General features: G+C 43.0%; 1 protein-coding gene across 7 annotated transcripts in view; it reads right to left on the bottom strand.

The window, feature by feature from the left end:
• The window catches only part of TYW1B (tRNA-yW synthesizing protein 1 homolog B), a 104890-nt gene that overhangs the window by 40666 nt on the left and 39124 nt on the right, over positions 1-25100 (bottom strand). For 6 of the 7 annotated variants that reach the window (XM_014280309.3, XM_027806098.2, XM_055713670.1 and 3 more), the window contains 3 exons: positions 19283-19392; positions 13576-13753; positions 9638-9773 (listed from right to left, as the gene is read on the bottom strand). In XM_014280309.3, the coding sequence (XP_014135784.2) occupies positions 9638-9773; positions 13576-13753; positions 19283-19392 (424 nt within the window). Of the gene's footprint in view, positions 1-9637; positions 9774-13575; positions 13754-19282; positions 19393-19625; positions 19691-25100 lie in introns of those variants that run through there. The other variant, XM_055713703.1, reaches the window with a different exon arrangement.

Here is a 25100-nt window from a genome sequence, read left to right as displayed (position 1 = left end):
CTGCGGTAGCTGGTGTGGTGGTCCTAGAGAGGCACCATTTTCCAACACGTCACATAGCAGTGCACAGTTTTAACTCCAGCAGTGCAAGGAAATCCAGAGAAGGACAATATTAAGAACAAGCTACAGACAAGGAGGGGAACCCCAAGGAGGATGACAAGGAAAAAAGTTTGCTTCAAACAATGTGCAAAATATCATAACACACAGGTTGGGGAACATAAAAGAATAAACTTGAGCAGCATTTGTACGTGTGAAAAAAAGAAAGCGAAGGATAAAAGCAGTTTAAAAAGAGCTCAATTTTAGCCAAAAGCTTCTGGCTAAAGAATGAACTGAACATTCACCGAAGTCACTTTGGATCCAACAGAGGAACCCAGTCTCCTCTACATCAGCTGCCAGGTGTTCGGTATTTTTAAGCCATACCAACAGTTATTTATACATCCAGCCAATGACTTGGATGCTACCTTACAAACCTCTAGTTGGAAAGCTCAGCCAGGAAAACAACAGCCCACTGAAATTTTGCAGGGCTCTAAAAGAATATTCCTCAAAATCAGTGATTTTTGCTCAGCAATAGGGGCTACAGAACAGAAGAATAAACTGCATTTTAAATAATTCTGTAATAATAATGGTTTAAGTGGGCAATTACAGGATAATGAAAAATGAGGCAGCATCATGTCTTTAAGGTAAAAAGAGAATCCATGATTTGACAAAACGTCAACACTTTCACCACTAACTCAGGCAGCAGCAGCCAACAACACGTACATGACAGGCGTGTGACTAATGGCATGGCACACAGGCTTGGCCGAATACTGGGAAGGGGCTGTTGTAATGAAGAGAGTAAACTGACACTTGTTATCTTAGGAAACAACAAGCCAGCAATGCAACTGCAAGAGTCAAATGATGAAAGCAGAGATTAATCCACCATAAAAACATAATTACCTCATTAAAAATCACTCTCACAGTCTGTGAAGTAAAGTATTTATAACATTTTTCTCCTGGGTTTTGTCCAAATAGCCTAAAAATAGATCTAAAACCCCACCGCGATTTGCTGAAAATCCTGCCCGTTTTATTTAACAGAGCAATATAAACAAGGAGTATGAGATAAATTTCTTTATTGATTAAGCAATCCTTGCAAGCCTACTGCTCTGGTAAAGCCTTAACTCAAGAGTCTAAAGTAACAAACAGTATGGAAAGGTAAATACACTTTATTTTAACTGCCCATGCTATTAAACAGTCAAGCTCCAGCTTGAGCTGGGGACTGAGAGCACTCCTGCACAGTGGTGGGGCAAAGCAAGACATGCCAGGAGGTGGCATATAGAGAGGGGACATTCCCCTCCTGAGCACAGAGGAGGAATGATGCTCTGCACTGGCAGGCTTGTGAAAGCAGGCCCTGAACAGCACCGGGATGATGCTCTGCAACACACTTCAGGTCTGGAGATCAATCCTGCTGTGAAACAGCTGTTTGCCAGCAGCCACTGTCAAACCCCTCCAAATATTTCTCACCAGCACTACCTGTGTGTTCAGGTGCAGCACTGGGAGCCTTTTAGCAGCTCCCATAGGCTTTGTATCTGGCTCTTCATTTTGAGCCGTTACCCTCTGAGTTTTAGCCTTGAGGAATCAGAGTCCTTTCAGTTCCCACTGGTTTACAGGATTACTCCCTTCAGACATACTCTAGGAAAAATTGTAGAGGATCACCACATCAGAGCAGGCAACAATATGTGAACTCTTCAGCCCTTGCCCCATCATTTCCACCTGCTGAGAAAGTTTCACCTCCTGGCTACCGCAGTCTCACAGCCAGGTCAGCACCATGGAACAACACCTGGAAAGACTGCAGACTAGCAGCTCATGCAGGAAGAATCACTTCTACTTGCAAAAGAACAGCCATTACCTTTCTGTGCAGCACTCCGGTCCCCTTGTGACCATGCAAAAATGCATCCAGCAGTCCACTGCAGGCAACCATCGCTCCTGTCTCAACATGTTGAACACCACCACTAATACAGCTCTCACTTGCCACCGCGCAGCATGCTGCTGTCCCCACCTCACTCAAGCATGGTATTGCTCCATCAGATTCCTAAGTCAGTTCCCCAAAGACAATTGAAACAGAAGCAAGGCATGGAATATTTAGAGCAGAATCAGAAGGATTTGCTCAATGCCATAGAGGCTGGGTGAAGGAGGAAAGAGAATTAGCCTCTTAACGCAAACTGTAAAAGTAATCCAAAGTCATGGCAAAAACCAGGGCTAGTGTCATGGTCTAAATGCCAAATTTCATTCTGGAGAGCAGCTGGGGAGCAGCCAGCTTCACAGACCTGCCTGAATGCAAACCCCAGGCACGAGGCACCATGTCACTGTAACACTGAAAGCTGGCAATTAGTAAAAGTATGTACAAGACAAACTCCACAAATTTGTGTGAAAAATGCTCCAGCAATTTAGCAGCTTCAAAGTAGACTTTGAATCCGTGTGTTGTAGTGCCTGCGTTTCCTACGCTGGCAAATTTAATAGCAGTTTCATCCAAGCAGAAAATGCAGGACATGGCTCTCAAGCGCACAACTTGCAAGTCAACAAGGCTCCAGGTGAGTTACTTCAGCAGCTATGGAAATGATGAATAGAGTATGTGGTTTGGGAGGCCACAGACCACCCCACTGATCACAGCCATCATTTACACCTACCAGCAAGTGTCCAAAGTTACAAATACCCAACTCACATCACCAGCTCCCTTTGGATTTTTAAGGGTGGAGAGCCATACAGAAGAACAGAGCCAAGGCACAAACATCTACATGCAACAAGGAAAAGCAGCACTTCTTTGCATGAGCTGGTTTATTGCTAAAGTCTATCTGACAAAGGAGGTTTATGGTCAGATTCTGCTGTTGCTGGCACTTGGGTAACCCAAAGAAGCTGCAACAGGAGCTGAGGAAGACAACTACTGACAAGCAGAGCACTGAAGATATGACTGTCCCCTGAGCTCTGTTGCTATCTACCTGCTCAGGATCCTGCCCTAAAGAACACTGAGGAAGAGACTGAGCACTCCCCAGCTGCTTCAGCCCCAAACCACCTAAATCAGGTCAAATCACTTTCAGCAGCAGTTTGAGCCAAACACACCAATCCCACCTCACGGCAGAGGAGAGCCATCCCAGAGCCTGCAACACTGAATGGCCCTGTCCATGTGTCTTCCAGCTACTGGATGATAGAGGCTTGCAGAAAACACACCTACAGTACTCACTGCACTGTAGCTAACTCCTTAGAAGAGGATTTCTCACCCCCTCCAAACCTATGTCTTCCCAATTTTATTTGCCTTGCACAAGTCCATGAGAATGTTCCCTCTGTTTTAGAGGAGTACCAGCACACCCATTACCACATTCCCATAAAATCCATTTTTTTTGTGTCTCAGTGTTTTTGCCTCAATTATACATTCAGTCCAAGATGAGAAAATAGATTGCTCTTGCAGATGCTTTGTCAACTCATCTTTCCTGAAACGTCAAATGAATAGATTCAATAAATGCAATAAATGCTTCTTATGTGAATCATCATGCTAGAGCCATTGATAATCAGTCAGTAAGTAGAGAAATCCAACAGCTAATGCATCTAGCAGAATGGAATATTATGCAATGCTCTGCACAATCCCAATCTATGGCATTTGGCCCAGTTATTTCTACTTTATAGGCTTAAATAAAAACATGCTTTAAAATAAAGTGCAGATACAAGTTTCCTTTGCCTAGTTGCCACAAGCAGAATTTTAGGCTCGTTCTTTCCTTTTAAAGAGTTCACAAAAACACACACATGCTCTGTCTTCTCAGGGTGCTTTTACATGAAGATTACTGCTCTATTTCACAACTAGAGAATGAAAATGTGAGAAGACATCCCCAAGACCACAGAGAGTCTTTTGGGACAGCTGAGAGTTCTGGCTGCCAGAGCCAAGCCCCAGGGAACAGAGCAGCCCTTTGCTAGTGATTGGGTTAATAAATAACAGAAGTGCTGGAAAGGGGAAGCGAGACTGGTTTGAACCAAGTTCTCTAAAAGCCAAACCTGGCATCTTTCATGCAGCCTCTAGGAAGAGCTCAATGCAAAAGAAAGATCATATTTAATAAAGAACAAGAATAGCAAATGCTTCTTAAATGTTAAGTAGCATAAAAGCTAGGCAAGCTAAATAATGTGTGCTAGTTAAGGAGTGAAAAAGAAGAGTGAACTTGGAAGAGGATGGCCGTCTGTTTCTCCCATTTACACTTCGTAGGCAGAGCCCAGCTCCAAGAGGCATGGGAAGGTGGAGAAGTGCCTTCTACCAACAACACTGGTGGCAGCTGAGCAGCCTCTTTGCAGCTTTGCTCCCCTGGCAAGAACAAGCAGCAAACAAACAGTCCACTGGCCTGGCTTTTCCAAAGCACCAAGTATAGTAATGAGGAAGAGAAGATTGACATGGGCTAACTGACAAAGCATTGGACAAGGACTAAGACAACATGGATTTTACTCCCACTTCTGCCTCAGGCTCAGAGCCACCTTGCCTTCCCTCCCCAGCATCACTATACTGTCTTCTTAAGACATGCAGTAACAACCGGCAGCTTGGAACAACATATTTTGATTGTGAAGTGTGTTTATGAACATTTTTCCCCTTTTCTTGCCTGCAAGCAAACCAAGAAGTACTGGAACAGACAGAAGAAATAAGGCTTCACTCCCTCTGCAGCCAAGAATCTCACCAAAGCCTCATTTGGATCACTTCTTGCTGTAAGCTAAACTGAAAGCAGATGATTTATTCCAGAGACAATAACTGAATATTAAACATCATACCTTTGTAGCACTCATCATACTGTGTTTCAAAAGGCTTACACCAGAAGTCTCGTTAGCAAAACCATTAAAACAAGCACACAGCTGGTGAAGAGCATTTACTGTGCAGAAGAGTCAAATTCTTCTAAATCTATAGTGGCAAAATTGATTACCGATTCCAACATCTGTTGCAAGTTTTACATTTAAATTTTTAAGAAAAGTGACTTAGCTCAGAAACATCAGACTAGGCTTTACAAACCAGCTCCCCTCCCCTAGTAACCACACAAATGATCTCCATGCAAATCAAATGTGCTCTTTTCATAAAAATAATTGTTACTGTCATATAATATATAATAAGCAGTAAGACATGCTTAAGACATAACTTGATGTATTTACACTACATTTGTAATCACACAGAAGCCAAGAGTAACTTTGTAGAAAGGATCTCAGTGGGGAAGAAAAAAAAAAAAGACTAAAGCAAACAGCACCAGATGCAAGCCTGAAAACTTTAAATATGCAAGCTGGCATCTTCATCATCCAGAAGTGTAAAAGTAACTACCTGTGAGCAGCATGCAAATGCAGACCTGGAAGATGGTAACAGGAGACATTTTTACATTTCATGCCTGCCTTTGGACAAGCCATATCCATATCTAGCACCTTCCAGCAAGGAGTACATCACCACAGGCACCAAATCCATGCACGGTTAAGTATGTGATATCCCCGGACAAGTAGAGCTAAGAATTTCCCTTTTTGGTCTTTTAATGGAAGAGGGGGGGTGTGGGGTGTGTGTGCAGAAATTTGCTACACCTCCCCCACAGAGCTTTTCTGTGAAATCTTAATTTCCTTGAAGTAGAAAAAGATTGAGGGTAAGATTTTACCCAATGTCTAAAGCAAGACTCATCTATGATGTCTAAAGACAAGTCTAACTGAACTCCACAAAGTGCCAATAAGCTGTTTCTTTTGCTTTTTGTGACCCTCCTGGAAGGACAGGAAGGATAAGGTTCTGCTTCATCATCAGTTCCTGCAGTGCCATAACATCTATTAACCTAAAGGGTTTTTTCCCCTGTTTGCTTTGTGCGTGGCTCCAATCTGTTTAGAGAACATTGGCACTTGTCCCCCTGAAAGTTAAAGCAGTTGAGCAATGCCTACTTGGTGTCTGGCAGCACAGCAAGTACTACAAGGTACAGCATATCGAGCAGACTGGACAGGATTTATCATGATTATGTCAAGAAGATACAGACAGAAGAGGTGACACCACGTCAAGTTTGCTCCCTCAGAGCACATAAGCAACACGAGGGACTTTTTTCATCGTGCTCATCGTGTCCATAAATGTCCATGGACCAGCAGCCCACTCGCTTCAAGAGTTGTCTTACTCTCTCAACAGGTGGAAAAAAGTGTGCTCAGAGATGTTGCAGTATAATGTAAATCCACAAACAGGGTATGTTCTGCTGGCATGTCCATCACCATCTTTTTTCCAGTTATTTTCAAAGTGCCTGGGTAGAAATCTGTGAGTAGTTTTGCAACAGTGGGTCACTGCATCCCCACATCAGCAGCTCAGTGGGGGATTCCCATTTGTCTCAGTCAACACACCCAAAGCTTGGGAAAACACTTGGTGATTTATGGATAACAACAAGAACAACAGTTTTCAAATTTCTCAACCTACAGATTCTGGTCTAGTTACACCGAAGGAAACAGCACAAAGTCAAAACACAAATGGATCATGATTGACTGCTGGTAGATGACAGCTCACAGAACATCGGTTCCTTATTTTCTTGCTAAGACAGAAAACGTTTGGTTCATGCTATTTTTGAAAATAAGCATCAATTTGATCATAAAATTTCAAGAGATACCTCTTCCCTCCTGGGCTTCTGGACCATCATTATTAATTTGTACCTTGCTTCTCATTTAGATATAGCATTGAGGCAGCAATGGCTGGAAGAAATATCTTTCAACCACTGGAACAGATTTTTCAACCTTATGATGAGAAAAAGGATTCACATCCTTAGAGTTACCTCCAAGCACTTGTCCATCAAGCCAAGTCACCCTTCAATCTTATGAACCCAAGGCTGTCAGAGGACAAGACTACAAGACTTCTCAAATGTGATGTTCTGAAAAGGCACAATCCAAATGGCATATGTTAATGTCTGACTTTTTCCTCTCGATTTAAGTTGGAAGGCAGAAGACACATGACAAGAAAAACAGAGCCTTCTGGGAGTCTACCTGCTGTTTAACAAACTCCTCTCAAAAAACATTTCTCAACATAGAAAATTTAACACAAAGATCATCTCAATGAGAATCACTCTAGAAAGGATAAACCTTGCTCCAAATAGTAGTGGAAGAAAAGGGGGTTTCTTGCCATTTGTTGCAGAAAGAATACATCTTTTAGTCCTGAACTTCCTTTGAAAATGCTGTAGCAACTGATCACCAACATGCTTTATGATGCTGTTAAATCATACTGGGAACAATCCATTATTAAATTCACTCCTTTATTAAGGGTTCAAGAACTTTGTGCAGAACTTCAGTTGAAGTAATGAAACCCATTTATCAGTGTAACTACCTCACTAAAGACAACAGGATTTGAAAACCACCTCTTTGCCCAGGCACTTCCATTTCTATTTTTAACAAGAATCAGCCTGCTTTTTGGTGGCAGAAAAGAGAACAGCTAAGAAGGACATCCTCACTCCTTTCTCACCTAGGACCATGTCCTCTCCTCTTCCTTTCTCCTACTTGTCTGTTTGGATTATCAACATCTTGCAACAGGACCTGTCTCTAAATACCCATCCCTGCAGCACTGAGCACAAGGCCCTGGGGACAGTCAGCAGTCACGCAAGCGAGCAGGCTAACTGCAGGAACAGCACTTGCCAAACACCACAGTGGCAAGCACAGCAAGGTACAACTTGTGGTTTTACAAAGCCCTTTCACCCATTTTTATTTTTTAATGTCCATAGATCAAACCTACCCATGATTCTTATTAGCAGTGACTCCTATCAGCTGCAATGCCAGCTTGTCTCAGCCTCAGGAGACCTGAATAAGCCTGGACAGTTTGTCAGGCAGCATGAAAATATGGGAATTGTATTTTGTTTCCAGATATATTAGCATCACTTTCCAAACACAATGCATCAGCACTTCCCCCCCTATTCTGAAAGAGGAGCTGTATTTCTCAAGAAATCAGCAAATGCATTAGCTTTCACCACCTTTCATTCATCACAGTCCTACAGAACAGTGCTTAATAGCACACGAACACCAAGCAACAAGCCCAGCAGGAAAACAGAAAGGTGCTTCTGCCCAGAAGCAGTTCAAGATAGTTTTGGGGTACCAGAACCATATATATCATTAAGAGAATGTTATAACAAAACAGCAGCCTCCCCAAGACTTCTCACTGTCCCTCGTGTGATGATGCAATATGCAGCTGAGCAGGCGCTGGCAGAACAGCGCGTATCCGACTGGTGCAACTATTAATTGGCCCTTGCATTATCAGTGTTTCAAGGACCCTTCAAAGTGCAGTTGCTTCGAGGAGAAAATGCACCTGCTAGTTGAGCTTCTTTTTCCTCTCCTCTTCACCTTGACCAGAGTATTTTTAGCTGTATGGACAGACTTGCCAATACTTTCACCTTCAATTCTTCGCAAGGAAATTTCTGACAGCATACAGCAACAAATGAACCATATCTATCCAGGGTCAAGAGAGGCAGAAGGAAAGAAGTGATGGGCAAAAGCAAGTTTCCAAAAGATTTTTTCAGTATTTTTGCCTTCAGTATTTTCACTCCTCTTCTTTCCACAGCTGCGTCTACTCACACAGAGAGCTTTGTAAGTTTGTACCTGAGTACAGAAAGCCCAGAGTATGACCTGGGATTTTGCTTAACAGTATCAGCCAGCAGACTTGCACACAAACAGCTTGATCAAGCTACTCCATGTCTTTGTGTAATTGAGTGACACTGTATTCTGCACAGAGTCTCCCAGATCTACTAATTTAAGTACCTTTGGCAGAAAATGGTCCAATGTTGTCATCTCAGAAGGCAGAAAAACTCATTATTCAAATGAAACAGTCTCTCTTGTCTGTTCATCTCAGCAGGTAACACGTCAACTTCTGCCAAACTGGTAAACAGAAGTACTTGCTTCCATCAGAGCGCAGTATCAGTAAATAAGAGAGGGAAGACACGCTCACAAAGCATTATTCTTATTAATTCATGTGATACTAGGACCATGAGTGCTTAATTGATACAAGAACTGTTACACAGTAGACTAAGTTCTGAGCCGACAGCAGCAAACATGATCCCATGGGCCTTCAGGTGAATGCACTGTTCAGCTGTCTCAGACAGACATAAACTACTGAGTGTAAAGGGTCACCCTTGCTATTATGCTCAGGTCTACTGTTCTGGGGAAATCTCCCAGAAATAAGCAGATTTCTGTATGTAGCAGGAGGGCAACCAGAGCTACTAAATTCCATTAAAAACACATGTTAATGTCCTTTATGTACTGTAATTCAAGAGAACCTTTGAGAACCAGTGCTAAGTGCCACATGGGGATTTATGACTTCCTAGGCTTTCCTGAATTTTCAAGTTTTCCTTTAGCAGCCTGCTTTCAGTATAAACACTTCATCAGGAAATATTCTATTTTATAATCTCTTCACCTCTCATAGCATCTCGTATTCGCAGCATACTGTTCCATTTGATACACTTCTGCTCACCATTAAATTTTTCCCCACATTGAAAACTGATCAAACTTGCTGGACTTTATACACCTTAACATACAAAACATGTAAATATGCTCTCAACACATCCAGAACCCACTTCATGGTCCGTCTGAAGTCTCTTAAGTCTTCTACTTTTGTCCCAAGTAGGTAAGATGCACAAGGAAGAAAAGAGTATGTAAAAATACGTCTTTAACTGGGTACCTTTTCAGACAAGGCCTTTAAACTGTCTAGAAACCTCTGCCAGAAATCCTTGAAGAGGGGTCGATCAATTCTCTTCAGACTCTCTTTGGTGCTGGCATCCACACTGACATAAAGCTGTGTTACTGGCTCAAGGTTCCTTGGAAATAAAAAGAGAATTGTTGTTTTCTCAGATTTGTATTTTCCTACCAAAGCACACAAAATACAGTATCACCAGATAAGCTGCTCTGCTGATCCAGTAGTGACAGGAACTATACAGTATTTACAGGGAAACTACCAAACTCTGATGGTTCATCTCTGCCAAGTGACCATCATCTTAACAGCAAGATGTTACAACCTACTTTCAACAAACAATACACCCCAAAGCTAAGAATGTCACATATAGAGGCCTTGGCTGACATTTTAATTATCTTTTCCTCACTGAACTGGAACATAATTCACTCCAGCGTAGCTGCAACTCTTTCAGAAAGGCTTCTCAAAGCAGACTGCCAGGGCTTCACACGAGGCACTGGAAGGCTCTGCTTCTCACCACAGCCGCCATGGTTAAAAACCATGAAGCTCAGCCCCTTTTCCCAAGTTCTATTTGCCCTGGCCCACGGAAAAATAATCCCATTTAACAGAAACAGAACCATAACTCAACCAGTTTCTACTGCTGGACATGTTGAACTTACCTGACCTACAGCTGGCATCATCAGTCAAATATTTTTTTGAAGGGAAATCAAAGGCATTTAGAAAATAAAATCAAGCACAATCCTCCAATGTGTTCTCCTTCCGATTCCAAGGTTCTTATTTCATACAGATATTGCAACATAGTCTTTCTGGTCACATAATGCCAGCAAGCACAGCATCTGTGAGCCCAACACCAGTAACTTCTAAAAAGATTAAACCTCTTCTACTGTGCAAAGAGCCTGGGTTGAGTCTAATCCCTTCCATAAACCCCAAGGGTGTAAAGGAGAAGCAGCAACCCTGCAGTCCATTAGCAGAGGGATAACGGAAGGCATTAAAAGAGGAACATCCTAAAACAAGCTCCCTTATCACAGACAAAACTGAAAAAGCCAGTGAGTGTAACACATCCACCCCCTCATGGCATCTTCCACCCTGGTGTCTCTAAGATGAAACGACAGCATCCTAATTGTACCGCGTAACTAACTCTGAACAGTTTTAGGACAACACTGCAAGCGTTATTTGTGAAGTCTGTTAATGAGCAGGCTATAGTCCCAGCTTTATTTGTTCTTTATAGAAGATAAGAAGAAATTAGAAACTATTGTTCAGCTGCCAAACAGTGCCAACTAAAAATACACCAACCCCCCGTCCTTACCAAAGGTGACAAGAGCTGTCCAGAATGAGCTCGAGCAGAGCCTTTAGTGTCCAGAAAAAAAACACTTAACACCAACATTCAAACAGCTTACCTAAATGTATTCTCTCTGTATGTATTCAGACAGAAGAATAAAGTGGCCCAGAACTAACTCAACATTTTAGGTTTTAAAAAAACTGTTTTGTAAACAAGCTTGTCTGGACTGGCAGCCCAAAGCCACAATCTCCAAAAATGACCAAATGTTCTAGGCATAAGTGGATCAAAGTATTCAGTTTCAAAGAACACAGCCAATATACTCTTTTCTTTACTTAATGCTGCATTTGCATAATTGCAAGGGGCCCCACTGAAGACAGAGTGTGTTACAAAACATGAGCAGAGGAAAATCATCTCTTCTCTGAAGGTCTCAATCCTAAGGACAGGCAAAAGCAAGACTGGAGAAAATTAAGGAATTAGAAGAGATCTCAAGGAGAGATTTCTGCCTCACTTTGTTCCAAAAGGGAGTGGTCCACAGTGCTCTTCCCTGGCTGGGACTGAAGCCAGGACAACTTTGCACATGCCCTGACAAAGGGGAGCAAGGAGAAAGGGCAGTCATAGGTCCAGCCAGCACCAGGGAGAAGCCGAACACAAACTGATGTTCCTGGAATACAGCTACATTTCACAATTAACAGGAAATTTAGTTGCATGGTACTAGGATGGATTTTTTCGACATTCTCCCTTAATTTTTGGTTCTAATTTCCTAGCTAGCTTAGACATCCAAGATCCCATCCAGATCAAATTGAGAGCATTTACCACATATGAACTTGGGCAGAAATCATGAGCAAGTAGCATAGCACAACTCAAGAGCAATAAATTTACTTCAGGCCATGAGGTGGTTTTACAAACCACACAGGACACAGCCTAGTCTGACACAAAGAACAGAAACATCAATATAATAAAAATTATCATTTGGTTATGAACAATAATAAGCATCTACTCATTATTATTATTGATGCTCATAAATGCAGACGCATACACAAGGGTTCTAGTTCACAGCCACTGATCAGAAACAAGACAAGGAAAAGCACAAGAACCAAGTAACTGTTCAACGCCAGCTCACATGCTATAAAACACCCTTCAGTTTCTGAAAATGTGTGCCTGGAGGCAGATGAAGCTGCAGTTTAAATACAAAAGAAGGAGGAAAGAAGAGAGGAAGGTACAGGCAGCATCATGCTGGAGACCCAGCCAGAGGGTCTGCAGAGCCAGCAGGCCCCTCTCCTAAACCCAGCAAACACCCCAGGACATGCTCCCCACGTGCACACTGGATACCAGAGGTCATGCTGTCTATTTTAGGGCTAACTTTTAGACTATAACTCCCCTCTGCTGACAGTGGAAAAGTGAGATTGGTGCATACTTCAGTTCCCAAATTAAGCAAATCATTTGCTTTGATGAGTCCAAAATCAGCTGCAATTTTTAGGACAGCAAGACTAGCATTTTATCACTTTCTTTTTTGTTTCTTTTTAAAAACATTCAGCAGATCCTAAGGAAATGCAGCTTCAAAATATAGTGCGTGCTCTCTTTTTAAAATACTATTTTTAGGAAAGAGCAATTTCTGTCTATCAGGCACATAATACATGACTTAAAGTAACTTGATTACACAGTTATTCAAATCATTTGGAATGCCTTTGTAGTGTATAATTACTCACTCAAAAATTGCATGCCCTCCCCCCTCACTGCCATATTCAGACCACGAGAAGGAAGCGAAAAGGAAGCTCTATCAGAAAGTGCTAACACAGTCATTGAGCTGAAATGACAAGCTGAGCAACATACCAAACCCACCCTGCATACAGCTCTGCAAACACGCTCACGTAACACCAGGGTTGAACTTCATCAGCGTTACTAGCTGACGGTATTCTGATGAGCTCCCAACCACCCTGCAGCTCACACCACATGCTGCATTTCCTTGCTACGTTGCTTCAGATTTTATTAAAAGCAGCCTGGATGCTCAAGAACATCAGAAACAGGGATTCTTTGCATTTGTGAAGACTCTTTCAGAGTTCATTAAAATGTTTTGAACACTTAGCTCAAATCCCTCCAAGAGGAGGTTAAGAACTACTGATCTCACTTTTGCTGATGAGTATGTGCTTCTCCACTTTCCTTATCCTGCACTCTGAGTCCTGCTGGAGTTGCTGGGCTGTATAGATCTTTGGTTTGCACCATTACAGCTGGTCTTACAGAGTTAGACCAAAGATCAGACTGCAGAGAAGCACACAAACCAAAAAGGCAGTTTATGAGTTCAGTCTCCTGGTCTAGCTGTTGGAAACACTCACACCAGTTATCCATGTCCCCAAGCACAAAACACAGCTCACTTGCTGTTCTCTTCCTGTCGCACCTCCGGGAGGTACTATATTACATTCTCTTCACTTCCAGAGGTAATCACACTTTAGGAGATATAGAAAAGAAAATCAAACAGGGAGAGAAAGAGATGAGAAAGAGCACAGGGAGATTAAGGTTAAAATCAAATAGATGCCGAGTGAGCTTTTTCATTGCCAGTGCTCATGTAGAGTTGACTGATGAGAGATAAAACAGAATTAAAACACAGGTCAGCACTCAAACGTTTTAGTAGGAAGATATTTTGCCCAACTCTTACCTAATCTCATCTGGGAACTGTGCATTTGTAACCAGGAAAGTGGAGATGCTGTACTGGTGCAGGAGCTTCACAAACCGGTTGATCTCAGGGTACATGATGGGCTCTCCCACCAGTGACAGCGCGCAGTGCTTTGCTGTCATTGCTTCTTCAAAGCGATCTGCTTTTACTCCTGACACACCTGCAGAAAGAGGGAAAACAGGCTTAAATCAACTAAACCCCCTCCCAAACCACACATCTGTATCTAAAATACACTCTTGGCACAAGACAGACTGAGCAAAACCTGCCGGAGTCCTCCTGAACCAGGAGACAGCAAGCCACAGCCAGTGCCCACTGAGCCAGCTCTGCAGGAGTCCACAAAACAGTGCATGGCCAGACAGGCAAAGCTTGGGGCTCTGTGTGCCCTGCTAACTATGCAAGCAATTGTCTAGTAACATTTGAGTCAAGCTTTATACTGCTAAGACCGCAACGTGGTGCTGCCTGAATGCTGAGACAAACACAAATGCCAGTTTAATGCCACTTCAAGTAGGCTTCTTAAAAAACAAAACCAGATTATATCTGTGTCTGTTGCTGACCCCCTGGGGTCCCCAGCCCCACCAAGACCAGCTCCCCAGAGGAGCCAGGCAGAACACCAACCACCGCGTCTGAATCCACATTAACAAGTACATGAAATGCAGCTCTGAGTACACGTTCAAAAACAAAACCCAACTCATGACACCATTCCAAATAGCAAGAGACATTTCAGAACAAACTGGAAAACACAACTGAGCTCTACTGTAGCGTCCACGTTAAAATGCTGGCTGCAGGTTTAACCAATCAGAGTCACATTGTACCAACGGGAGGGCAGGGGAAAGGCAAATATTTCTCCAGCCCATCTGTATCCAACCAAGTACTCAGGACCCCGTGTGAAATCATCTGACTACAAACAAGCTTTTGTTCCAAATATGTCACTTCACATTTCCCTGACATGCCTTTATGTACTCAAATAATATCTGAAGTTTTAGACTGGGTGTTGGACTGTTTCAAAAAAACAACCCCAAAGACTTGAGTTTGAAACCGGGTCCTCAGCTCACCTTTCGTTGCCTAGATGCTGGAGCACAAGCAATACAGAAAATTACATGCTATGCTGTAAAGCCAAGATAAAAAGAGGTATTCATGGATATTGCTTCAGCCTCACACAGAAAAGCTGGTGTGTGATCAGAGCAAAGCTTAGTGCATTTTAAACCAGCCAGGCTCAGTCCTGAATAAGTGACAGGACTAATGGTTATTCCACTGAAACTTGACAGTACTAAATGAGAACTTTATTTGAAAAGAAAGAAGCATCTCAACCACACACTGAGATTAAAGGACTAACTTTGGTATTCCTAAAGCTACTGTAAGTCATTTTTGGAATTAATTAATTTCTCTCTGTCAGCATCTTGCAATTGGACTATGACAATTACTGTGCCAGCTTTATAAGCAGACAGAAAAAAATTCCATCACCACAAAGTCTCAGAGTAACTTTCTCCAAACAGCTTACAGCAAATCTGGCATATAGTAAATACAAAACCTCTACCCTTCTGTGGAGTGTATGTAATCATTTGACCACATAAATCACAAACTAGACAGGAATAAACTAACCAGGATTAGTGGGTATTCCAGGGAACACACAAACTCTCCTGCACTTCTGGCTCCCATACCACTACAGCACTCAACCTCTGCTCCTGCAGATGAGCCTCCTTCTGTCTTCAGTCAATGAATTTCAGCAAAGTCAGATCCTGGGCAGATTTGGCAGGGCATGCAGCAGCTCCAACAGGTGCAGGAGCTTGGAGCCGTACGAAGTTGAGAAGCCCCTGCAAGAGGCAGGGGTGTACAGCTTTTGGCTCCTACCAAGCTCAGATTCCAGCAAAGCATACAGCCAAGCATTCTTTAATCAGCACATCTCCTTTAAAAAGCGATTCCAGCTGCTCTCCTACTGATGCACTTCAATTTGGGAAAGAAAAACATTATCTGGCACAGCTGGTTGTTGACTTCAGGCACACCTCTGCAAGTACCTGTACACTAGTCATCACAAGTGCCTGGGTGACTGGGAAGACAAAGAACCTGTTTTATCCACTCTTACAGCAAGACACACAGGTAGTCTTAGGCTTTCCTAGCTCAGGTTACAGTTTTGGTGGGGTTTTTTGGTTGGGTTTTGTTGGGTTTTTTTCCCCCAAGTTGAATTAGAGCTGTATTATTAGAGAGTCCCACTCTCCTATTTTTGAATTATGTTTCTATTCTGTGTGTGCCCTTCACAAGGGCACAGAGATTTACTAGCCACTACTGAGAAAGTGTATCCATCAAATAAACTACTTCACACCTTCCCACCTTAGCTCCTATCAGTAAGATGTGTCTCCATCAGTTAGTCTAAAAAAGAATTATGTGACATTAATGTCTATGGTCTTCAAAACCAGTACAAAACTATGGCAACACTAAAAGATGACACATCATCATCATCTCTAAAACCATCACAGGGACTCTTACAGGATAGTGTGCCATCCTCTAGGATACCCTACAGGACAGGGGGTCCCCAAGAATTCTTCTGTTCCTTCAAAGGATATTTCATTTTCACTACAATGTGTAGAATTAATAAAGCATCAGATTAGCTCACCATTTCCTTTGGCACATAGAGGTGTCTGTATGTGTACCTGAATGCAAAACTTTGGTACTGGTACTAGAAAGAGAACAAATTTATTCAAAAATCTTTGTGTGTTATCTCAGCAGCATTATCAGACACTTGAGGAGCCTTGAGGGCTCTCTAGCTAGGGTATTTTTCCCATGCTTTCTTCTCCAGCAGCCCAAACAGTCTGGTCTGCTTGAAGATGGAGATCTGTGTTCAAACATCTCAGCAGCCACACGTAGCACACTGCTGGAAACTCCTCTGTGTGCCTGTGGCTGCCCAGCCAGTACCACAGAGCCCAGCTGCAACCTGCCCTTCTTCAAAGCAGCAACCTAGTCCACCTCACTGCTCAAGCTTTGGGGTCATTTGTAGGGGTTTGGTGTGGTTTTTTTCTTTTAAAAACCAATCATAATAAAATCCAACCTACTATTTGTGGAGTGCTTTTAAGTTTGCCGGAAATAGTCATGTGTTCTGCCTGAGGCACTTCCAGCCTGGACAAGAGGACAGCTCTGGCACAGCACGCAGGGACTTCTGTCCTGCAAGACACTGCGCAGCTTTTAACCCTCCCTGACTTCAGCACAGTGTTTCAACTCAATTTTTCTTTCACTGATTCTACTCTAACAATATTTTCACATGCACCTTAGGGAAGTGACAATGTAAAATTCACAAAATGTAACAGCAAGCTACTGGGCTTTTCTTACTGATTTCTCTTCTCATTAATAAAACTTACTTTTAGGCTCCCAAGACAAGAAGTGCATTGCCATGTATCACTCTGCAAAAGTAACACATCTTTTCTTTTTCCACTTTGCAGCACAGTTCTAGCTCAGAGCTTTTTTTTTTTCTCTCTTCTTTCTCCTTTCACAGTTCCAGGTCGAGCATAACCGTGCTGAGGATGGACATGCAAGTTTCAGGGAATATTTGCAAATTTTTTTAGTGAAAACAAGCTCCAAAAAGAGAAAACAGGATTGTTCTTAAAGGCCTCTGGAGACTGGGAATATTTTCAGATGCTGCCAAGTCCATCTAGAATCCTTCGCTCTTCTCAACCCTTTTTCATAAGATACCAGGGCATAGGAAGAGAAGGAGGAGAAGATTATTCCTTAGTCTGAAGTTGGGTTTAAACATATTTCTACACTCAGCTTTCAGAAGGTAGGGCTTTCAAGTATCTGCAAAGTGACTTTGCTTTTCATCTTTCTTCAGTGCAAACAACATACATTTCTGCCACACATCCGTCACACAAGGGCAACACTTCCATCACACTGCACAAGTACTGCACAGCTTGAGGGCAACTGCAGCCTTCACAAGCATACCCTAATACACCATCAGCAGCTGCATGCAAATCTAGTCATCGCTTTGAACATCTGGCTTTTTCCTAAGCAAACGTAAAAGATTATTTTGAGTCAAGTCCTGCCTCATAAAAATGAGGGGGTGTGCTATTGTTTAAGCCTTTCAATTTTAACTCTCTTAACTAAAGCCACAGAACTTTAAGCTGGGGGGGCTCCCGCAGGTCTCTAGTTCAGCCTCTTGCTCAGAGAGGACAACCGCCAACACTGGACGGGGGTGATAATGGCTTGACTTGAGAGCCTCCAAGGTTGGAGGGTCCTTTACCTCTCTGGACACAATGTTGGCTGAACAAGCTTATGTTGATCTCTAATTTGAACCTCTCAATCAGAAACCTAAGCCTACTGCCCCATGTTCTACTGTGGCAGGTGGGTCTCCCAGCAGGGACTGACATGAGGTTGTAACACTCTCGTACACAACCTTCCACTTCTTGCTGAGCTCCACATGTATCTGTTGGCCCAAGACTCATGTTTCTCAAGGTCCCACTGAAGTAAAGCTGTGCCACCAAGTGTGCCTGCCACACTCGCTAAATTAGTATCACCTGCAAAGTCGCTGAGGGTGTTCTCCATCATCATCCCCATTTGTTGATGGAGATGATGACCTGGCAACTGATATCGTACAGCCCCTGAAGCACCCTGCTTGTTATCAGCCATGAGCTTGACCTCAAGTTCTAAGTCACAATCCTCTCAGCATGCCCAGCTACATTTCAACTCATCTAAGAGCCTGACTATCCAGAACAGACTGAATAAAACAGCAGAGTCTGAAAAGTGCTCAGTGCCTTAAGTGCTAACCATGAACACTTGCCTAGAGCTGTAACAGTCTTCTACGGCTGCTCTAGCCTTCCTGACAAGATTTGACATCCTACATGCTCTTCAAGCATGCAAGCCACCTGTACCAAACTCCTGCTGTGCTGGCACTGCATCCCACCAGCTGAGTTAACAGGCAGCCAGGAAACCCTGCAGCAGCTCTGCCCCAGCCAGTCAGGCAGCACTGCTGCTGGCATCCCGCCTTAGCTCAGGGCTCTCCCCACACTGCCCACATGGCTGCATACCGAGGCTGGGGAATGAGACCTGCACTTCCTTACAGACTGCCCTGCCTTGAGCACCGACAGCTGTGCTTTGCTTAATCTGAAAGAAGATGCAATGACCACCTCTCACCTTGTTACCTCTTCCCCATGGAAAGCCTCCCCTACCAAACTGACATCACCTTTCCCTAGCCCACTGCAGCACCTTCACTGCTTTCCCCTGGCCAAGCTCTAGAGCTGTGACCCAGACCACACATGCCGCAAGCAAAGGGCAGCATATTTCCTATCAGGTTCAGCATTGACTTTTTTTGCCCTCTACCAACCCTCACTTTTACATAAGATTCAAGACTCCTCATTGTCCAGGCCAGCTTTAACGACTGCAGAAGCCTCCACGCACACTGAGCAAAAGGAGATGACAACTGTCAAGAAGCACAAGAGGCAACTCCACTGTAGCCCCTCAAGGCACCAGCAGATACCCAAGGACTGACTCGTGTTCTTATGTCAAAAAAAAAAAGGCAGAACATCTCCAAAAACACTACATGCGCCACAGAAGTTTCTTCTTACTTACCCATCTTTATGATATCATAAAACTCACAACTCCTTCCCAGCACCTGACAGATGACCAGAATGTTTTCATCTCTGCTTTAAAGATGCTGCTGCTGGTTATCTTCTAAAAGCATCATTAACAGGGAAGAAATGGGAGAAGTTACCTTTGAACTGCTTGATCATGTTCTGATGGTTCTCAATAGCTTCCTGCAAGATCATTTCAGGCTGGTCCATTTTCCATCGCCACTCTGTACCCACTGGATTTGTATGATGTCTGAAGGAAAAAGACAGTTATTTACTGCCATTTATAACATGCCTGCTGTCACCCTGAGGACTCTGACCTTGGTTAGCAATGCTAAAAGCAACAAGAAACTCTCAGTGATATCCTGCTTCCAACACAGATGTCAGATGTCATCTGTGAACACCATTCTCACATCCCCCTCTGCCCAGGTTCTGTCTCCCTAGAAGGAAGAATGGACCTTGCCGTCTATATTAAACTCAACATACCTATTTTGAAGGACAGCTAAAAAGCTTCTAAGCTAAAAGGATGCTCTGCAGCCAGAAAGACCTCTGTAAAGAAAGGAAAACTGGTTCAAACTCTTCTTCTAGCCACAGCTGTGCAAAGCACTAGAAAAGGAAGGCCCCAAGCCATTTTTAGTTCCATTGCAAAGGTACCAACTACCACCCAGAGAAGGACGGGATTAGTTTCTAATCCAGTCTTTCTGTGATGCTGTAGTAACAAGACAGATGAGGGCAGACTACTTCAGACTGTATGAAGAAACTAGGAAGTCTGCTGTATGCTGGAGGTGCACTGCTGGTGGATCTGGTTAATCTCCCAGACTTACTCAGTAGGGGCTTCTCATCACTTCTGAGACCTGCTAGCTACCACATTACTGAAACCCAAACGCAAAAAAATAGAAACAAAATGTTAACTTCTCTGAGCCAAGCAGACTGCAGGAGAAAAACCACTGATCTTCCAACTAAGGGACAACTTGCGTCATACTGGGTTAGGAAGCCAACCTTGCCTACCCAGAAAGGACGACTGTACCCATATTTTGTTTTCCTCAAAAATGGAAAAAGCCTACCCAGGCAAATCCACCCAAGCACCTGGAAGGTATGTGGAGTTTCTCCCCACTCCCTCTTTCATTAACATGAGAGGATGTTATAGATCCATTTTAAGTCACCTGCGAAAAAAGCACATTCTGACCACCAAATTAAATATTCTAAGCAACGGGGCACAACCCATCATGCTCACACCCAGACAAACACAACCCAGAGAGAGCCTGTACAAGAGCACAGAGCTCTCCCTGGTGAGAGGAATTTTCCACCAGCCTTGCCACACTTAGACTGGTATTGAGCAGGGACATTTCAGCCTTTAAGTATCATCCTAAGAAAAACAATGAATTCCTGCACTTCACCTCCTTGCTCTTTTCCCATGTTCTCCTGCTTTTTTTCCAAAATATGCTACATATTTTGTTCCTCTGCTTTTCCCCTACCAATTCCACTGTAGCTCAGAGGAATTTATTAACAGAAGAGTAGCAAATTTTGCAGCATCTTTCAGAATAGCACTGCTGGATTCAAAACATATCTAGTCAAGAAAACAAGACCAAGCAATAAAGACTCCTGAAACACTTTTTTCTGGCCAGCTGATCTCTGCTCCCTGTACCACTCTCCATCACCCCTGGAAGTCAGCCCCAGAGATGACTGTGAAGTTAGCTGCCGTATTCAGCCTTCCAGCTACACAGGTATCAGGACTTGATGCCCAGCATTTAACTAAAGGTTAACTAAAGGAGAAGAGACAGGGAAGCACTTCCTCAGAATGAAGGCACTGGGCCTGCGCTTACTGAAGACACTCAAGAGACTCCCCCTGACTTCAAGTGAGAAAGACCTGCAGCTCCACGCTTTGATAGAGCTAAAACACACAAACTCTAGACACAGCACCAGTAATAACACCCCTCTGGCCCAAGCATTTCTTCATTCGCCTCAAGAGCGAAGACTGGAATGCTGCTCTCAAACTACTATACATCTCAAAGATCCTTTTAGCTAAAACAGCTTTGCTTTTCAAATTTCCGTGGATTGGGTTTTTTTTTCCCCTGTCTGCCAACATGGAAAGTTTTCTGAATGCCAACTATAAAAGGCATTTATAAAACCCTTATATGTTTAACTACATGACTTGTACCTTGTATATTTAATAAGGCAAGTTGGCAGAAAATCAATAGCCTCTTGATGCACACTGGACAGCTATTAGTTTCTAACAGTCCTTGAATTTTTAACACATTCTAACTGTTTAATAAACATACCAGGTCATGCCAACAAAGCAGCTTATTTGGCAAAAAGCAGTTTCTCTTGTAATAGGGGGAGAAAAAGTCATGTCTTGTGGCTGATGAGATTGTTTCACAGCCCTTGGCACAGACAGAATTTCAGTCACCTTCCCATTACCCTGCAGGCTCTCTGACCCTCCACATTACCCCCCTCACCTACTCAAGCAGGTAATTGTGCATAGGATTCCTTCCCTTCCTGAAAGAACACAAGCCAAAAACATAATCTCACCCCAAGCCACCCACACCAGAAAACCCTTCTTTTATCAAATATTCCAGGTGCGAAACAGGTTTGGTTTGCTACTGCAGAGACAAGTCATCACTGCCACAGCACCCCACCACCATGGAGTGATGCAAGACTGCACAAAACATGATGGGTAGCTCTCAGCTCACCCTTGGCTAACAAGCCTGCCTCCATCCAGGCTTATTTGCATTCTCATCAGACCTTTGATCGACCAGTATTACTGGCCAGCAATACCAAAGCATCACTGAAGAACAATCAGACTTTTGTGAAGGTGTATGCTTCAGTGGGGCAGCACATCCCCCTCCCTGATCGCTTGTATATTATATTACTAAATCAGCTTTTGCTTCTATACCCTCTTAAAATGGTTGCCGTCTTCTGTAGCAATGCTTAGCATTATCAAGTCTTTCAAGAAACTTTGAGGGAAAATGCCACATGAGTATAAAGTCCCATTTACTGCAGTGATCAATTGATCAATGTTGATACCTGGCGGGCAACATGATGGTGAGGAAAGGCTGGTGGCAGTGATCACAAAGGACAGAGCACATGGTTCTCAGGAAGAGGAGGGAAAGAAAAAAAAAACACAAGAGAGCTCATGAAGCAGACTTCAGTGAACCCTGAGAACCAGTGGGCAAGATCCCAGAGGACAGGAGTTGAAGGGCAAAGGGGTTCAGGAGAACTGGAAGTTCTTTGAAGCCTATGAAGGCAGAAAGGCAAACTGCAGCAATAAAAAACAAAGCTAGGAAGAGTAACAAGAAATCAGCCTGCTCTTCTGCAACCTTGTGATCCTCCAGCTGAAAAATAAGAGCAGTAGCACAAGAACACAGGATCATCATCAGAAGATAGGCAAGGCAAAAAAACCCCCAACAGACACAACAAGCAAAGAACATACAAAAGGGCCAAGAAGAACCACTTTCCCTATAACGATGTGAGGAATAAGAGGAAGACTAAGGAAAAAGCTCATCCAATGCACAAGCAAATAATACTCAATGTTTCTCCACAATTACAAGAAACCTATTTACACCTTTTCTTCTGCTTCCTCCTGACAGCAATGGGAAGAGCCCAGACTGGACTAGGAAGAGGACAAATTAGATTTAATCTAAAGGAAACATTTTCACTAGGACTGCTAAACTCACCCCTAAGGCATGCTGGATGAACTGGCTACAGTATTGAGGTTGCTAGCAGTAGGCTGGAAGTCTGTGAGGAGCATGTGAAAGTGACTTAAAACACACTGGAAAAGTGCAAATGCAATGCCCACTTCAGCAGAAGCCAAAGATTTCTATACTAGCCCCTCCTAACTGCCAGCTCCTCAATACATATTGGATTAAGTAAGTGTTTGTGAGCCCCAGAACACAGCGCTGGGATAGGTAACAGCCAACATGAACCTGCTGAGAACATTTCACACCAAGGCCACCACTGCTACCTGCAGACAAAGGGAAAGAAGAAGATGTTGAGCTTTTGATGCCATCTTATCCACTATTCCCATAATCTGCCAAAGAAACAGTCTGTAAGTAACACTTACGGACTTGTAAGAGAGAACAAGTCTGGGTGGAAAACTTGAAGATGAGTTACCACCGGTTCAGTAGGACGCTAGATCTATCCAAAAGGCATCTGCAAGGTCAGGTCCTGGAGTGGTCTTATTCAACAGCTCCCAGAAGCTGAATGATGGATGGCTCAGGAGCCAGCCTCACATCTGAGGGGAAACCAACCTGGCTGGAGATGCGAACTTGGGGAGGACAACATGCAATGAAGAAGATCACCACGTTGATGGTATCACATAGTCATAACTTGCATTTGACTGCAAAATGCCTTTTAGCAGAGATAAAGTAAAGACTTCAAGTCTCTCAGATTTATCTTCTACAAATCAGGTAACACTCACTTTAAAAAGAGAAGTTTTGATAGGAACAACAAAATCTCTATCTAGACCACCATCTGAGGAAAAGGAACACAGCATTTCTACAGAAGTTTTTGTAAGATAGTAGGTAATTGTCATGTTGCTCTAAGCAATCTTTTGAGCTGTACGAATGAGAAAAATAACAGGTTTATTATTAATAAATTCAGGAAAATAAAAGCTTTTCAAAAGGCATAGATTTGTTGTTAAATGCTGATAAATTTAAACAATTTTAGAGAAGAAAAAATTGGAGAACTAAGACTGAAGTGTTTGGATATCTGAATATCCCAAGAAAACTCTCACTTTAAAAATGAGAAAATACTCAGTATTTCCAGAAGAAAATTTGGACTTCTCATGTTTTAAAGTAAACTTTAAAAGATTTATTTAAACTAAATAGATTAAAATAAACTTTAAAAGATTTTTCAGAAACAGGTGAAAAAGCCCAAAATGAATTGATGAATTTTAAACAAAATAAATCAACCCATAACTTCTACGTTTTCAGTAGGAGTATATTGCAGCTGTACCCTCACTAACTTACCTAAAGTTTTTTCAAATCATCTGCTCCATCAAAAGTAACGTAGTTTTCTCCTTGCAAGATACCTTGCTTGTATTACACCTGGCAGCAACTCACGATCCAGTACCATTAACTCACCTCACGATACAGTACCATTAGTGAGGTCTTTATACTAGGCTGGTTTTGCCAGTTCCTCTGAACTGAGAGAGGACCGAACTTTAGAAGATTTTTGAAAGAACCCACTTCTGGTACTGGCACTGGTGAGGCCACACGTCAGATACTGCGTTCAGTTTTGGGCTGCTCATCCCCAGACAGACATTGAGGAGCTGGAGTGTGTCCAGAGCCAGGCAGTGGGGCTGGAGCACAAGTGTCATAAGGAGCAGCTATGGCAATGCGGGGGGGTGTTTAGCCTGGAGAAAAGGAGGCTCGGGGCGACCTTCTCACTCTCTACAACCACTTGAGGGTGTAGAGAGGTGGGGGTCAGTCTCTTCTCCCAGATAAGAAACAACAGGACAAGAGGAAACAGCCTCAAATTGTGCCGGGGAGGTTTAGGTTGGGTATTAGGATAAATTTCTTCACTGCAAGGGTGGTTGAGCATCGGAACAAGCTGCCCAGGGAAGTCACAATCCCTGGAGGTATATACAAAAGATGTGTAGATGTATGTGGTGCTTAGGGACACAGTTTAGTGGTGGACTTGGAAAAGACCTTTTAAGATCAAGTCCAGTCATTAACCCAACACTGCCAAGCTAAACAATTTATGATTCTTTCCTAACTCATACTTCTGAAATCTTAGGGATGGAAGACATCCCAGGCTGAAATACTACATCTCAACTCTACAGAATGTTCGCTTCGCTTTTAAGACCACAGTTTCTAGAAAGGCAGGCAATGCTGAGCACCTCCCAGAAGTTTGCCCTGGGCTCTTTTAAAGATATTTGATTCCTTCCCAGAAGAATCATGTTCAGCACAGTCTCAAAGATTATTTCAAAACAAACCTGAATGTACAAGTTCACCTTCAAAG

The sequence above is a fragment of the Falco cherrug genome, chromosome 1 (assembly GCF_023634085.1).
Source record: "Falco cherrug isolate bFalChe1 chromosome 1, bFalChe1.pri, whole genome shotgun sequence".
Taxonomy (NCBI): Eukaryota; Metazoa; Chordata; class Aves; order Falconiformes; family Falconidae; genus Falco; species Falco cherrug.
This window is presented reverse-complemented; position numbering and strand designations above follow the sequence as displayed.